General features: G+C 35.5%; 1 protein-coding gene across 1 annotated transcript in view; it reads left to right on the top strand.

The window, feature by feature from the left end:
• The window catches only part of PREX2 (phosphatidylinositol-3,4,5-trisphosphate dependent Rac exchange factor 2), a 1,787,099-nt gene that overhangs the window by 782,015 nt on the left and 987,236 nt on the right, over nucleotides 1-17,848 (top strand). The window contains exon 17 of the mRNA XM_044066265.1: nucleotides 7,781-7,923. Coding sequence (XP_043922200.1) covers nucleotides 7,781-7,923 — 143 coding nt within the window. The remainder of the gene's footprint in view (nucleotides 1-7,780; nucleotides 7,924-17,848) is intronic.

Below are 17,848 nucleotides of genomic sequence, written 5' to 3'. Positions count from 1 at the left end.
ATCTGCATCATAGAGGGGGACCTATAGCTTGTAGGGAAGTGGTATTGGATTTGGCATATGGTGATTTGAACATGGGGCAGCTCAAGTGTATTGTCCTGTTTGACCAGCCTTGAAGTATTTTTATTTTTGATGTAAACAGAGACACCTTCACCTTTAGTCTCTGCATGTGAAGTAGGTGGTCTAAATGTGTGGAAGGCATTATAACCTTGCATTGTTGGTGTGCTGTCCGCGGCTTTAAACCGTGTCTTAGTGACCACACAGATGTCTGCATTCTCTAGGGTGAAGAGAGCTTCTAGGAAGTGGAGTTTTTTGTTTAGACTCCTAGCATTGAGCAGTAATACCTTCAGATTTTCTTGGTTTTGATTTGTTATGTTGGAAATAAAAAGCTGAAAGACACAAACAAACAAACTTTCAGTTTGGCATTTCCTAAAAAAAGGCACTAAGGGGGAAGACAGTGTTTTAACTAATATTTAAAAGCCAAGAGCATCCCTGGCAAAGCAGCATGGTCTGTTTACTATCTCCTTCCATGTTGACAAATATTGCACCTCCTTAGAATGACACCATAAAGTAAGCCAATTATTAAAGTCAATCGTCTTTTGTTTGTATTGTAAGATTTTCCTTGGAGAAGGTAAAATGCTGCTCAATGCTAGGCTCATACCAGCCTGAGACACATATTCCAAGAGCTCCATGATGCCTCTCTTCTTATAGTCTAGGGAGGTACGTTTCAGTTCATTTACTCCCACATGAACTATGACAGAGTCATATTGGTACTTGTGGTCCAATGACCTGTGTGCGTGCGTAATGTGGCAGATCCTAGCCTCTGATATGCAACTTACAGTGACTTTCTCCTTACTTAGCCTGGTGAGAGGGACATCAGCGTGTCTCACAATGGAGTCTCCAATGACTAGAATGTTGGATTGTGTAGTGGCTTGCCTTATGGGCTTAGAGGTAGAGGCTCCATGAGATATGGCTCTATGTGCTGATGTGGGTGTTGTTTTGAAAGTGCGCATTTGGGGCTGCTGATGTTATTTGCTATGTGTACTTCGTCTAGGAGGTCTTTGTGGCTTAAGAAGGTTACATTTAAGTACCTCAGCATATATTGGTCTGTATGTCTGCTTTGAATTGTGTGTGATGGGTACAGCGTGTGTACTACTGACAACCTTATTGACATTAGGAGTACTTTTATGTGAGAGCTTTGCCTCCAGTGAAATTGTGTAAGTACATCTCTCACATACCTTATCACTTTGTTTGAGAATTAACTGGTTGTCAGTAAACATGAGGCAATTTCTATTATGGCACAGTTTTTGGTCTGCTTTTATGGTCACTTTGTTCATGCCTGAAATTGTTAAGGTGGAACAGCATTCTTCCCAAGTTAACAAAATAAATATAAAAGGTGTACAGATTATAGATAAATGGTCTTACAAAAAATATAGTGTGATAAAGAATGTAGAAAATGTGGAGTAAACATCACCTTTGACCTTTCAGCAGATTAGCAGCCCAGACAGAGGAAATAAACACAAACAAATGAAGAATGGAAGGAGCGAGATCAGACATTAATTATGTTATATGAAAATTCCGGAACAAACCTGACTTTATATACTTGCAGGGAAGTTAAGCACTGTACAAAAAAAACAGTATCAGACAAGGTGTTCATAAATACAGCTATGATAGCCAAGGTTTATCTTCAATACAGACATCATGGGTCAGGACATGTTATCTGTAGTTAATAATGGGATGGAAGAGAAATATGATAAAACTAGAATGTATGCTGGCCAGATGGGCTTTGGGGAGTCTTTTGAACATTTGCAGTGTCAGACACATCTGAAGCCATTGCAGCTGGAGGGCAGGCAGCCAGCCTAACTAGCGCCGCTGGAGTAGGGTGCTTTGCTTTTTTTTTATTTAATTGGGTGTAGGTAGACAAAGATGGGGAACCAGATTGGTAGGTAGAGAGGCGTGGAGCCCCTTTGCCCCTAGCACCAGTTCACCTAAGGCCGCTCCTTGCACATCTCAAAGTTGCCATTGTTGGTAAGAAAAAGACAGAGGCTGCATTATGAAATCAGTACTAAACTTTAGAATATGTATTTAGAAGAAAAGAAGGAATTTGGTGAAATGAGGAGGAGTTCCATAGTAAAGAAAATGTGTGAAAGATCATTAATATAGATGTGAGTTTCTATATGAAGGGAAGGAAATTGAATGAATGGAGTTGAAAGAGTCTGTGTGGAAACACAGCTGTTGGCATTGTAATATAAAAAGCAAAGAAGAATAAATAAGCATGTTTTAGTATAACATTTAAATAAATTACCAATAACTCAAAAGCAGAGAAGATAAAAAGGAAAATTACTGAAATGATAAATGACAACAAGTGCTATTTTGTTACAAGATATTAGAATTATAAACAAAGAATGGAAGTAGAAGGAGGAGTGGAAGAAAACCACAGTGCACAGAGATGAAAGTTAAATCGTATGTTCTTGGGTAGCAGTTTTATTAAAAAGTACTATTGATATGACTTTACAGAGTGGGAAAGGAGAAATAAAAGACAGAAATGCATATGCATATTTCATACAGTGTAGAAACTAGAGTTTGTATCACTTATGCTTCAATAACAAAAGAAAATCAACATATAGGTTCATAGGTTAGTACTAGGCTAACTGCCCTTGTGAGCCATTGTAAGCCTAGACAATTATCCCTTGTGAGACTTGAACCCTGCACCTTGTGTTTGTAAGGCAAACACCTTAACCATTAGGCCACCTCATATAGAAAACGTGTTCTTTAGGGTAATGACACATTGGCTGTGGATTTTTAACTGTAAGTTAGGAAAAATGGGGGAAATGTGAAAGTATAAAACATTTATTAGATGTAAAACTAGAGACTGAGGTTTTGAAGCAGGTAAAATGAAAGCCATATCTTAGGGGAAGTATTAAGTGAATGGTGTTTACAAGGGTGTAAACATCTAAAAAGGACGAATCATATTTTCTGTGGAAGGAAATAAGTGATGTGCAGACTGTGGGAGTAGGCCTGTCATCTTAATAAAATGAAAATAATACAAACTTCCTTGAAAAGAGGTTAGGAAAAGACACTCAATGTAGAAGAGATAAAGGATAAAAGTAAATGGAAGGATATTCGGTTGAAAATACACAGATGGAAATTGGAGAATGACTGGACGTATTGATCTCTCATTGCATATTACATATATATATATATATATATATATATATATATATATATATATATATATATGGATAGATGGATCTATCTATACTTATCTGTCTCTCTTTCTCTCTATACATATATATATATATATATATATATATATATATATATATATATATATATATATATATATATATATATATATATGGGTCACCTTTACTTGATCGAACGTTCGTTTCACCAACAAGCTGAAACCAGATATTGAATCACCAACACGTCACTTCCCCGACCCATCATATGACCGACATTTAAATCCCTGACAAGCACAACTATGACTCTATTACCTCTATGATGGTAATCGTGCATTGTAAGTAACCTCTAGCATCATGGCACTCTTGAAAGCTCAGTTTTTCGTGCTTGTACATACCATTGACCTCACTTTACAACTAAAGCGAATCCGTGTCATGTCTGAAAACATGGGATCTGGACCAGGAGTTATTGGCAATATGTATACACCATTGGTCTCACAAAGGGGGAAACAAATGCTGCAATTGGAGGGTTACCTGTACTATCTAGAACGTAATCAGAAGAACAGACAGTATTGGTGCTGTAAAGAGAAACGTACAGGATGATGTAAAGGTAGAGCTGTAACTGTAATGGGGACAGATGGTGATGAATTACTGAAATCCGTTGCACACCACCATGCTGGAGATCCCAGTGAAATTGAACGGTACACATTATGTAATGAGCTAAAAGTGAAAGCACAGTACAGTAGGGACATACCTTGAGTAGTGGTAGAAGATAGTTTAGCTTCTACATCCCTAGATGTCATGCATAACATTCCAAATAGAAAGGCTCTGTTACAACGTATTGGTAGAGTTAGATGCAAGTACCTGTTAACTGAGGGCAGGGATGAAGTAACATTATTGAATTTAGATTGTTCTAGTTATGAGCTAAAGTATGGACATTTCATTTCTAAACGTATATCTGATCCTGCAACAGATACCATTGTGTATGCCTTCACCACAGTCAATAACCTATATGACCTTAGCCGTGCCTCAATATGGATGATGGGCAGAACCTTCTTTCACAAAAGTATAACATGTAGACAGCTCTATAGCATACATGGATTATTAAAGCTAGGGTCTTATAGTAAGGTTGTCCCTCTATTTTATGCCCTGATGAGTAAAAAGTCACTAAAGTGTTACAACTATTTGTGGCATGCTTTATTTGCATTACCATCAGAGAGCGGTTTTGAATATTCAGTGCGATTTATTCTGTGTGATTTTGAAGTAGCAGCTTTGAAAAGTATCTGTTTAAATTTTACAGATGTTCGATCCTAAGGATGCCTATTTCACTTTGGACAGAATATATGGCGAAAGGTACAGAGCATGGGACTTAGTACATTATATAATAACAATATGCAGTTTCAGCTCTCTATTAAGTCTTTAGTTGCATTAGCATTTCTACAGGAGGAGAGGGTCTTGGACACCTTCACATTGCTTAAGGAAACCATTCCAGAGGAGGGTCAGGAGTTACTTAAATACTTTTTGGATTACTACATACATGGGAAAGTATGGAAATTTGCAACTCGTACTTGCACATTTGTGGGATTCCTGCCGCTATTCCCTGTTAAGTTTTGGAGTATTGCTGAACTGAACGATTTATTTTTCCTCGTACTCAAAATTTGGTAGAGACTTGGCACAGGTGATTAAAGTGTCTATTGGGTACTAGGGTTACAAATTTAGATGTTATCATGAGTGCTTTATGCCGAGAGCAAGACCGGATTGATGAGCTACGGATTCGAATGACTACCGGTGTACCTCCATCACCAAAGAAGTGTAGATTGGTGCAGAGGCATAATCATCTAACGGTGTTTATTTTTTCTTCTGTTTATTGTGATGTTATTACAGTACAGAAGTGCAAGACTGTACTTTACTGTACTTTGGCAACTGTGGAAGTTATGTAGGTGATGTTTATTTTACTGCTTTGGTAGCATTATCAAATAACTGCTCTAATTATGAGAATTTTATCACAACATTATTGGTTGTGTTTTCAAACAACTGCTCTGATTACGAGGATGTTATCACTACATTATATTTGAGAGCTGTTCTGCATTAGGGTTGCAACTTGTCGGTGTGGGATATCGTCACGCATTTGTTTTGATATGTTGGTAATTTGAATGTCGGTCTAATGTGTGACAGGCATTTGACTGTCAGTGAATTCACTTGTCGGGGATTTGACGTGTCAGTAGTTTGGACTCGGGATTCAGCTTGTTCAAGTAAAGGTGACACGCATATATATATATATATATATATATATACATATACAAATGTGCTCCTGTATTGTGCTGTCTCACAGTTGGAATATATAAATAACAATTGGCAAGGGAGACAACCCCCCACACAGGGGTTGCAGGATGGCTTGTACTCCTTGTAAAAACAATTGTTTCTAGTTTTGATGTTTCAGGGTTATGTCCCTGAGCATGTAAACCAGATTGTCTTTTGAGACCCATGATTTGATGTAATTTATGTACAAGATGATTTTTTTGTGTGTGCGAAACATGCAAATTGTCAAGCACTGCTATAACTGAACGCCATCTTCTGAGTTCTGAATCATTAAGTCTTAGAGCTATTTATAGCATTTAGTTGGGATAGTTGTCCCCCTCCCCACATCTGAGGACCCATGTAAGTACTCATATCTGTATTTCCATATCATGGGTTCTGGTTTTGTGTTTGATGTGTGTGTGTGTGTGTGTGTGTGTGTGTGTGTGTGTGTGTGTGTGTGTGTGTGTGTGTGTGTGTGTGTGTGTGTCTTAATACACACACACATATATATATATATATATATATATATATGTGTGTGTGTGTGTGTGTGTGTGTGTGTGTGTGTGTGTATGTGTATATATATATATATATATATATATATATATATATATATATATGTATATATATATATATATATATATATATATATATACATATATATATATATATATATTGTTTTTTTTTTATACATATGGGTGTATGTCCTCCCTGTGGTTGCGTGGGTTTCCTCCGGATGCTCTGGTTTCCTCCCACATCCCAAAGACATGCTGTAGGTGGATTGGACACTCTAAATTGGTCCTAGGTGTGAGTGTGTGCATGTGTGTGCCTTCTGTGGAAGGTTGGGCACCGGGCTGGCAACTCAACACCGTACAACTCCACTGCCAGTCATGAGCGGACAGGTGATCCGCTGTTGGAACCCCTAACTGGGAAAAGCCAAAAGAAGAAGAAGAAGAAGATATGGGTGTATAATTTCTCATTGAACAGGCACAGTGTTCACATCTGTTTGGTCAACAGAAACAGAAGAGATTGACAAGTCCTGAGGAGGGGAACATTCCCTTTCCCTGGAGATTGTGTGATCTTGCAGTTAGTATTGTGCATCAGATGGGAAGTGCAGGGTAGCTTGCCCACAGCAAAACACTTTTCTATCATTTTAATTTGCTCTGAGGTAATCCTTGGAGCATGCACACAAGGTTTTGATGTTCTTTGTTACGACCTTAGTATGTTGATATTGTGAACTTCAGTGTTGTGATCATTCAATGAAAAATTATAGCTCCGTTTATATTTAATTACATTTTGGCAAATGTCAGTGTAATGAAATAAATATACTCTACATACATATGCTGATACACTCATGGACCAAAGTGTCAGGTCAGGTTCTGTCGGTTAGAGCTACGAAAACAGATACAAATCCACAGCTCAGAAGTTTATATGAATTGTTATATGTATAGTGTTATGGAAGTGCTTCATGTACAAGTGGTAGAGGTTTGTCCTGCAAGTTGTTGCCATGACTGCTAACACTGATCAGGAGCCCATGCAGTTTTCTCCAGGCTAAGGACAGGTAGAAGTATAGAGCTCCCTCTCCTTGTATAGGCCAGGAGGAGACAACATAAACGGCTTGTAAAGGAAACCAGTACTTGGCATGGCATGTAGCACTTCTGTACTTGGATCTAGTTATTCCCTCTCATGTGAGGTTAAGTAATTGTGTATGCCTACCCTCTTTCAACCTCATATATGTTGGTGATGTTAAAAGTCAACACTGTCTCAGAATTTGTGTATTTGAAGAGTCAGCCATGGAAGTTCTGTGGGCATTCTGGTTTTCTGTGATGTATCAGAGGTCTGTATTTTAACTGCTGTGTAATACTGAGACATTTGTTGATTTAATAATTGTAAACAAATGAAGAAATAAGTGGCAATTTATGAAAGTTACAGTAAAATGAATAAAACTTCTGTCAGTGAACTGGAATTTAAATGGGTTTGTGGTTACTAAAGCCTGTCAAATGTCATTTAGAGAATTAAAGCAGTTAAAAAGCAGGGCAGAGAATGGTACGGTTAATGTTATACACAACTGTAATTTGAAACATTTATTAAACAAAGGAGATGAGAAATGTTGATGTTTAATATAGTGAATGAATGAAAACTGGCAAGAGTACAAACTGCTGTAAAACAGCAGGTGAGACTGTATTGTCATTGCTTGTGCCAGGACATGGCCTCTAACTTTTTTATTTTAATTACTATACCAGAATATATTTCAAAAGCAATTTTAAACATAACTTAACTATATACATCTGCTTTATTTACTACAGTGCTTGAAAAAAGTGAATTCAAAGATGAACCTCTACTATTTCGATTTTTTGCTGATGAAGAAATGGAAGGATCCAACACCAAGCTCAGAGCCATGAAGCATGATCTGAAAATAGTTGAAAATGTTATAGCCAAGTCATTGCTAGTAAGTAGGATGAATGCAGTGCAATTAAATTCAAATGTACTTTCTCATTTTGGCATAACATGTAATGCTCAGTTTTTTGCCTGTTTAAATTTTTCTGCTGACCATTACTTCAGTATTTTTGAAATAAGGGGAAATAGTTAGTCAGTTCCTGGTCATACAGGGATAAAGCCCTGCCTATACATATATGAACCACATTTGACTAGCAGCTTAAGAGTGTGTTGGAGCCAGCTAGCTGTAAAAGGAGTGATGGGGCATTGGTTTCCTTACTTCTTCCAGGGGTAGAGGGTGAGGAGGGGGCACAACTGGTTTTAGGCCTCAGTGTTGACATCGGGGACAAAAAAGAGCCATTGTTGTTGTAGGTGGGCAAGCACAAAGGGCTGCACCACTACATAGGTGGAGGAATCAGCCTTCTAGCATGATTTAATGCCCACTCAATGACATTGCCCTGCATGTTAGTGGGAGGTAGGACTTAAAGAAGAATACCCCTTGCAAGCTGCTATTATTTATCCTTTGTTGACCAGGTTAGTCCCACCAGGCTGGTCGCCTCTTTTCAGGGGAGACTGGAGGTGTTATTTATATTTCTAGGGGAAATTTGGGCAGGGCATTGGGGAACTTCCCTTACTCTTTTGCATGCGGCGATGTTACTGAATGCAGCATTTCCAGTTTCTGTTCTGAGTGCGAAGGCGGCTTGAAGAAACCAGGAGAAAGAGTGGATATTGTCGGTAATGCGGCTAATGGTGATGAAACAGAAGTAGTCAGATCTGGAATGAGAAAGACGGCAATCAAGCCTTTGCATGAGATGATATGGTCGGAAGAAGGAAGAGCGGAGCCAGAGGAGCAGATAGCACAAAGTGAGATATGAGTGAAAGTGTCCGAACTTTCACAGGATACAGAAGTGCTTTTTCAACAGAACCTGTTCAAGTAAGATGCTGAGACACAGCAGGATTGTATTGTTATAATCCTCCATTTGGGAAGGTTGCAGGATGATTTGTTGCAGAAGTTGTTCAATGAAAAAGAACCAGAGAGTGGAAATTACTTATCATGAGGAGAAGAGATGGATCGGATCTGGGAAGAAGAAAACATAATTTGGAGAAGATATCATTTCCAGATGCTGTAAGGAAGGGTGCGAGGGAGAAAGAAAAAGAAAAACAAAAGAAAAAGAATGAGGAGAGACAGAAGTTCATAGTACGGATATAGGCTAAAGTAGAAAAGCCATTGGTCAGGTATGAAATCTGGAACACAGTTGTTGTACCTTTAAGTACAAAAGCTCAAGAGGTAAGAGCTTTTATTTTGATTATAAATGAGACAAATCATGACTTATTTTTTGAGACTGCTATGAATTTAGACACTTTTTGGCAAGGTTTTGAAAAAAGATATGTATCCATGGAATAAAGAGACTCAAAAAAAGTAAATATACAATTTTATATAGAGACTGATAAAAAAGACTATTTGTTAATAAATGTTTGTTCTGAAGTGAAAAGCATTGTAAAACTTTTTGATAATAGAGGTTTATGGATCGAGGCTTGTGAATTTAATGTTATTTTCAAAATAGAAAATGATAAGATTATTCATATTCCAAATGTGATAAATGTGCATGGAAACAGAGCAGCAGTTTGATATTGGGGCCAACAGAAAACATGTTTTTTCTGTAGGAAGGAGCATCATTTTGTGGGTAGTTGTGACAAAAAAAGTTATGATGTATGCATGTGGATTTTGGTCTTGATACTAGAAGTTGTAAAGTTAATATAGATTAAAGGTAGAACATTTAATGGAAGAGGGTAACAAGGAATTTAATGTAGAAAAAGAAAAAAAAAAAGAAGAAAATAAGGAACTGAACTCATTTGATAGAAATAAAAAAAGATGTTTTGAGTATATCTATGGAAATGCAAGATGTAAAAGTATTTGAACTAAAAGAGGGAGAGCCTGAACTAGAATCAGATGTAATTAAGGAGAAAAAAATGATTAGAAAGTTTTATATATATATATATATATATATATATATATATATATATATAAAGAGTTCTATAGGCAAGAGGGTAAAAGATAGAAAATGATAGATACAGGATTCAAACATGAAAATAAAAAAGGGAAATGGGTAAAACAATAACACTATTTCATTTAGATTATGAAGAAAAGAGGCTAATAATCTTAGACTATTATCAATTAATGTTAATAGTATTAAAAGTTTGGTTAGAAGAATTGGAATTTTAGAACGGTGTAATTGTGAGATAGATATAATAGTATTAGAGGATGTAAGGGGGTTGATAAAAGCTGAGAGAGTACAAACAGAATATTTGTGGAAAGGGGATATAATTTGGACTATAGGAAATAAAACTTGTTCAGGAGTTGTGATACTTTATAATGTAGGCATTTTGATATTAGATTTTACTTTAATTAGACTGGAAGTTTACCAGTGGTAGATTTTAGATGGGATAGGAAAGTTTATAGAATTGTTGCAACTTACACATATGCAACGTATAAGGAAAGGGAAAAATTATTCAGAGAAATATCAGATTATGTAATAGTCAATATGGATATCATAATAATATAAGATTTTAATTGTGATTTAAGGAAAATAAAGAGGAATGGCAAAACAGATAAAAAGTTATAAAATAAATTATAATAGTGTAGAGGTTTAAGTCTTTGGAATTTAAACACATATACATATGAGAGAGGTAATAACAAATCTGAGATTATTTTGTAGTGCCTAATAGTATAAAGGTTAAGGTAGAAGAGAAAGTTTAGACAGTTCTTTCAGATCACATAGCTATATGGATAGAAATTGAAGAAAATTGAGTATATAAAATTGGAAAAGGGATGAAAAGGCTTAATGAGATTAATTGGTTTGAAAATGGAAAGGATAATATAATACAGTTATGGAAGGAACAACTTAACTATGAGAGATTGTCATTTAAACTATCTAGAATGGTGGTTAATATTTGAAGAAAAATATAAATTAGATTATTTAAAGTGGGAGAAAGTATTCAGACAAAAAGAAAAACGTGAAAATTTATATTTACAGAGTAAGACATTAGAATTTTTAGATAGAAATGAAAATACTTATATAAAAATATAAAAAGAATAAAAATAAAAGGGTTATTGTGTAAACAAAAGTATTTTGTTCAAGGTAAAAAAAGAGGAAGTTTCGCCGTATTTGGTGAAGAGAGTTAAAGAAGACAGTGGAATAATTAGAGAATTGAGAAATGAGAAGGGGTGGTAGCAAGGAAGCAGTATGAAGTTATGAATATTATATGACTCTACAACTAAACTGCTAGGAATAACCATTGATAACAATCTCTCTTTTGACCAACATATAAACAATACTATCAAATCAGTTAACAGAAAAATAGGGTCTTTATACCGCATTAAACCATTTCTCACCCCTTCTACAAGAGCTACTATTGCTCACTCCCATCTAATATCTACTCTCTTTTATGCCTCTCCTATCTTCACCAACCTCAAGAAAACTAACCTAAACAAACTAGCAACCTGCTACAATAACATTGCCCGCTTCGCCACTGGTAAACCTTTTAGAACCCATCACTGCCTTAATTTGAAACACTTAGGCTGGCTGGAACTACAAAACTATCTTATTATCTCACAACTCACTATTGCCCACAAACTACTGTACCAACCTAATAACACCCCTATTCTATCACAACTTATACTCCCTTATAACAATCTCACCTCTTCGCTCCTCCTGTAAACTTATGACCAAACCCATAAAGGCCCATAACGTAGCTGGTGACACCCTTTTCACGAACACTGTTGGCAGGGCATGGAATTTGCTGCCCAAAGACTTAACTTTAATCTCATCCCTACCTCTTCAAAAACAAATCAAACTGTACTTCTACAACCACTGGCTTTGTTCTTGTACTACTCCAGGGTAACTTCCTCTCCCCACCCTCTCTGTACCTTTAACCCTTCTGTTTGCTTAATATTTAGCATCTACCCTGCTTCTTCACCCTTGCTGTCCTACTATGCTCTCTCACCTCCTTTTGACTGTCTTCCTTCTTTTCCTCTCTCACTTCCTGACTCCTGTCCCATCGCTATTATTTATCTCACATTCTCCTTCTACTTCTCTTCCCTGAGCTTTAACGTTATCTCTATGGCAAATGCCATATTGCATATCCTTTATGTACTAGGTAAAATTGTTTTGAAACTGATCGAACTTATGTATGATCTCTAACTGTTTGAGTTCCATAATGTATGTTGATTTTATTAACAAGTTGATGTTTATTTCTATTTTATTGTATGTTTTTATTAACACGTCTGTTCTTTTATGTTTTGTGTGGAGCTTTTCTCCCCGGGTCTCTACTGAAAATGGACATATATCCAGCTAGACTAGCCCGGTCAACAAATGTAAAATAAAATAAAATAAATAAATAAAAATAGTGTAGTTTGTTAAAAAACTCAAAAAAACACAAATTAAGGAGAAACTATGAATGGAAAGTAAATAAATGTAATGAAAGTATAAATAAAGATATAGGTAAACAAATTACTTTGGCAGAATTGGATTTGATACTGAAGAAAGTTAGAATTGATTCAGCTGCTGGCCTGAATAGGATAGGATATAAAATGTATAAAAATATGGAACTTTGGCAAAAAAAAAAAAAAAATATATAGATATATATATATATATATATATATATATATATATATGTGTGTGTGTGTGTGTGTGTGTGTATGTGTATTAAATGAATGGTTACAAGATGGTGTTTAATACACACAAATTTGTGAGGGAGTAATGAAATGTATTTGGAAAAAAATAGAAAAGAGGGAGACAGCAAATTGGAGACCCGTGGTTTTACATAATACAGATTATAAAATATTTATGAATATTTTACAAATATGGATAGAAACAAGATAGATAAGGTATAAGAGGATGGTGTATATGGAATTAAAGGAAGATAGTGTCAGGAGATATTAATGAAAAGCAGGGAAATAGTGGATGATATAAAGCAAGGAAATAAAGGGAAAATGATGATAGGAAATATAAATAAGACTTCCAAATACAATAAATCATGAAGTATTATGGGGTATTTTGAAAAATTATAATATAAGTATAAAAGTACAGAATATAATTCAGTCCGTATGTAAGAATAGTAGTATTAAAGTATTGGCAAACAGATGGTTAAGTAAGGAAATAAAGATGAATAGAGGATTGAAACAAGGATGTCCTATGAGTAGTGTATTTGCTATGGTTATGAATTGTATAGTAACAAAAATAAATGAAGAAACAATAGAGACAAGATGTATACAAAAGGAAAGTATTGTGTATCCAGTTATTATGTCTTAATACAGATTATATGATTTTAGTTAACAAAAATAGTAAAATGATGGAACAAATAATTGCTAAAATGAATGACTGTTTGCCAAGTTTAGAATATGTCTAAATATTAATAAAAGTAAAGGATTTTGGCTTAAAGAAGTAATAAAATATATTAATTTTGGGATAAGTGGAAATTTCTGTATTTGGAATTACTTTTGGACCTTAATGAAGTTGTTAAGGAAAAATGGATAAAAATTGTACAGGATTTACAAGAGTTGAGTATTGTATGGAATAAATGTAGATGATCTTATAATTAAAAATTTTATTTGATTAATTCATTATGGATGGGGAGGATTGCATATATGGTGAGTATATATGATACCTGGAAATATAGAAAAACAAATGACTAAATTAATATTTAGATTCATTTTGGGTTCAATATTGAATCCAGTTAAGTGGGGAATATTATATGTAAATAGGGATGTGGGTGGTTTGGGATTATTGAAATTAATCATGCATGGTGAGTCTTTGAATTTATTTGGAGTATTAGACTAGATTAATAGGGATAAGAATGTTTATATAAGAAAAGTGTTTCAAGAAAAATATTAAACATGGGATTTAGTAAGATTAAATAAAAGAAAAAGAGAGTGGAGGAATGAAGAAGTAAAAATGTTTCAAAGTAAAAATAAGAATATGGAAATTAAACATAGAGTTGAAAATAATGGAGGAATATGGTATACAATATTACAAGAGAATATTATTGTGTTAATCCATGGAGTAGTTTAACAGCAGAAAGGATCAGAATTATAAAATCAAGAAATGATGGGTGTATGAAAAATGAAGATTGTCATGATTTTTGGGGAGATTACAAATTAGTATATTACCAGTGAATGCAGTGGTGGTGCTGCGGTAGCATTGTCGCCTCATAATAAGACGTTGTCCTGTTCGATTCTCAGCTAGAGCGTCTTCTGTGTGGAGACATGCGTGAATGGGCGTACCTTTGTTGAAGGTTGTGCATCAGGGTCAGCAACTCGGCATGTACAAATCTACTGCCAATCATTAGCGGACCGGAGTTCCGCTGTGGTGACCCCTAACAGGGAAAAGCCGAAAGACACAACAACAACCATTGAAGTCTAATATGCCATATTAAAAAAAATAAGTGAGAGTATATGTCTTTATTATGAGTAATTGGAAACATTGGAGCATGTCTTCCTGAACTGTAAGAGAGTTAGAGAATTATGTTAAGTATTAACAGAAAATACATTTTTAACTGAATTTAAAGGATATGAACAACTGACTATGGATATGATTAAATATGGATTTTATGACAGTTTGGATAAAAAACATGATAAAAAGTTAGATAAAAATGTTTTGTGTTATATGGGTTATCTGGAATCAAATATTAACAGAAATTATGTTCAGTTGTAATTGGGTGATTCCTAATATTGTAAGAAATATTAATTAGTGCTTGTGAAAAAAGGAATGGGGGATAGATAAATGATTTGTAACTTTACAATTTTTTTTTGTTTTCTTTCTTAATACTGTACATATGTAAATATGTTTATTATTTATTTTGTATTTTTGTAAATAATGTATATAATGGTATAAAATAAAGTGCCTCTACTTTTTTTGATAAGTGCCATGGGATCTTTTACTTTCACCTGAGCTACCACCAACTCAAGCAGATGGGACTTCAATTTAATGTCTCAGCCAAAGGATGGCACACTCAGAAATGCAGTACTGCACTTATCCTACACTGTGGTGTCAGGAATCAATCTATGTGGTGTGGACATAGAACCCACAAACTTCTGCACCAAAGGCGAGTGTGCTGCCTTTTGCACTATGATGGTCTATAGCTCTTAAAACCTGCAGGTGGGGAAACTTGCTGACCCCCATGTGTATAGGCTCTTCGAGAATGGAGACTCTCCCAGAACTGGTCACACAGGGAGGGCCACCATATTTGGAGGAGCTTAAAGGATGGGAAAATATGGAAGCAGGCAGTAAAAGAGCTAGATGTCAGTGGCACAAGGAGAAAACAACAAAGAAAATGGTTAATGCTTCTGTGGTCCAGTCCTTCCAGGTTCAGGGCTTCTTTGCAGTCTTTTTTTTTATTTAAGTAAGAAGAGGAAAGCTAGATAATGAAATGATGACTAAGAGAGAGAGAGAGAGAGAGTGACAGCAAGAGAGAGATGGTAGTAAGACCAAGAGATAGAAGTAAGAGGACAAGAAAGAAAGTATGATGCTTCCTTTGTGTTCATTAATTGATGGCAAGTTACTTATGCAGACTGAAGAGAAAATGTTTTAGAGACAAATGCTGTTCCAATTCCAAGTGTATGGTTGGTGTCTGCACTGCTTAATCCAAGATCCTACTTTGAGAGTACATGTACAAGTATTAGTTGCAGGACTGGGCCAAAAGATGCCACAATCCATCAGAAAATTTTCTAGCTTTTAGAATGCTGCAATCTTCCATTCCCACACCTTACAGTATGCATAACTTGACACTTAATTCCATAACAAAGGCCTTTTGTACCTTCTTCATTTTTCTTGACATAGTTTTTGTACATGTCTGTTTATATCTTACCAGGGCCAACGGCCTTAAGCAGCTATTGCACTAGCCTCCTTTTGAGCAACAACTCATGTTCTTTTTTTATTAATAACTGACCTACTTAATGGTATTCTTAGCAGTATGCATTTAAAAATAACTTCCTTTTTTTAAATAGCACTTATAAACTGTTCTTTTCTAAGGAAATAGCCTGTATGCCCACATTGTAGCTTTAGCTTTGGAAAGGGCATTTATTGAGTATTCTTGATAAAACCTGAGTAAAACCATGATATCCAAAACTATAGCATGATTAGGTTCATGTAGATTATCTAAAGTCAGCAATACCACAACATTGGCAACACCAGCTGGTCGTCACTGTGGATACTGGACAGCCCCAGAGACCTGTTATTCTGTAGGAAGTTGTCCAATTGATTATTCATCTTGTTGTGTATTTACATTTAGCCATCTTCAACTAGAAGAAATAGTTTTCTTTGTTGTGGTATCTCATCCCTTTTGGAATGAGAATAGGGAAGATCATTTGCATTTCAAAATACATTGTGCCTTGCCTTACCTGCTGACTTACTTTTAGCATGGTTCTTGTCAGTACTTCCTCACTTACTGGGGTGATTATACATGGCTGTTGGGGAAAGGGAAAGGCGGCATGGGCCACTTCTATGGGATCAGCATACTGGGATCAGCATACTGGTCAGGTGCTCTTCCCAGTTACACTTCCTATTCTTAACTGGTTTGCATGTTTCCTCCATATACCATATTTTACTTTCAGCATATACTTCTGTGATACACTTTATTTGACAGTATGGTCCACTTCACATTTGCTGCTTTGTATTCTGTAGACCTTGTTAATTTATAACAATGCTTTTTTAAAATCATACGTTCCTGCTTTTGAACTGAGTAATTTCCTATTTAAAAATAGCAATAATAGAGTCGTACTGATGGCTGCATATACTGTATATTGGAAGGAAAAATAATCTGTCTTGTATTGTAGAGCCTTTGAACAGTGATTCATAGCTATGGATGCTTCAACATTTGGACAAATTTGTTATCTTGCTCCTTTGTGATTTAGTGTGTGAGACAGGACCAGCAATATGGCCTTTGAATTCCACCAATGATTCCTATTAATATACATATGGCAATTGTCCTTAAGGGATGCGTTAAATATGCTCTACTGCCATGGATAATAGTCCACACCTGCTACTCCCAAATAAGCTTTACGTTAACCAGCTACAGTTCAGATTTGTAATCACTAGCTCCCCAGGATTTCATCCACCTTAGAATAAGCCCAATTCATTCCAATGTAATCTTATCGACAATAATCAAATCTCAACCAAAATTATTTTTCACAAATGCTTTCACAGTATTTTCCAGAAAGGTGGGGTAGTAACTCATCAGTACTTATGCCCTCCTTCCCCAAGTTTATAAACCAGTATCACCCGTTAGACAAAGCTAACAAAACAATAATTCTACTTACTGTTTTCCCTTAAAATAAGCCAGGCTTTAGATATTTACATGGTGACACTTAACTATCAGAAGTCACCCTTCATAGGGTGAACACCACATAGTAAAGGAAACAGTTAAATACATAGATCATAACCTCTTATGTAAAGCATTAACCACAAGCATGTAAAGTTAAATAATAAATGTGTTTGCATGAATTCAATAAACTTAATAATTCTTTCCAAATAAAATGCAGCAGCACAGAACTTCTACAGTACAGTTAAAGTACAGGAAAATGTCTAGCATCTAAACTAGAAATTATCTGCTTCTGGCTAGAAGATAACTCTACTTTAATGCTAAAGTCTTTCAAGTCCAAAATAGATTGTCAACGAGTGTGTACAGGCAGTATAATACAGATTAGGCTCTGTTTCCCATTGGATATTGCAGCAGGTGGATTGCAGTAACTCCCGTAACTGACTGACTTACTGACTAAATAAGCAGTCTGCCTGTACTTATGTCAGCCCATAGCACAATTTCTTATGGCTGTTGTTTTAATTTAGGTTTTGGAAAAGGCTTTCCCTGTTTCCACAATTACATGTTTAAATGGGGAATGGAAAGGTTCAGAAGCTAATGCCCAAATAATAAATTATCATTTG

The sequence above is a fragment of the Protopterus annectens genome, chromosome 3.part1 (assembly GCF_019279795.1).
Source record: "Protopterus annectens isolate FY-2018-M chromosome 3.part1, PAN1.0, whole genome shotgun sequence".
Taxonomy (NCBI): domain Eukaryota; kingdom Metazoa; phylum Chordata; order Ceratodontiformes; family Protopteridae; genus Protopterus; species Protopterus annectens.
Note: the sequence above shows the minus strand (reverse complement) of the source record. Positions and strands in the feature narration are given on the sequence as shown.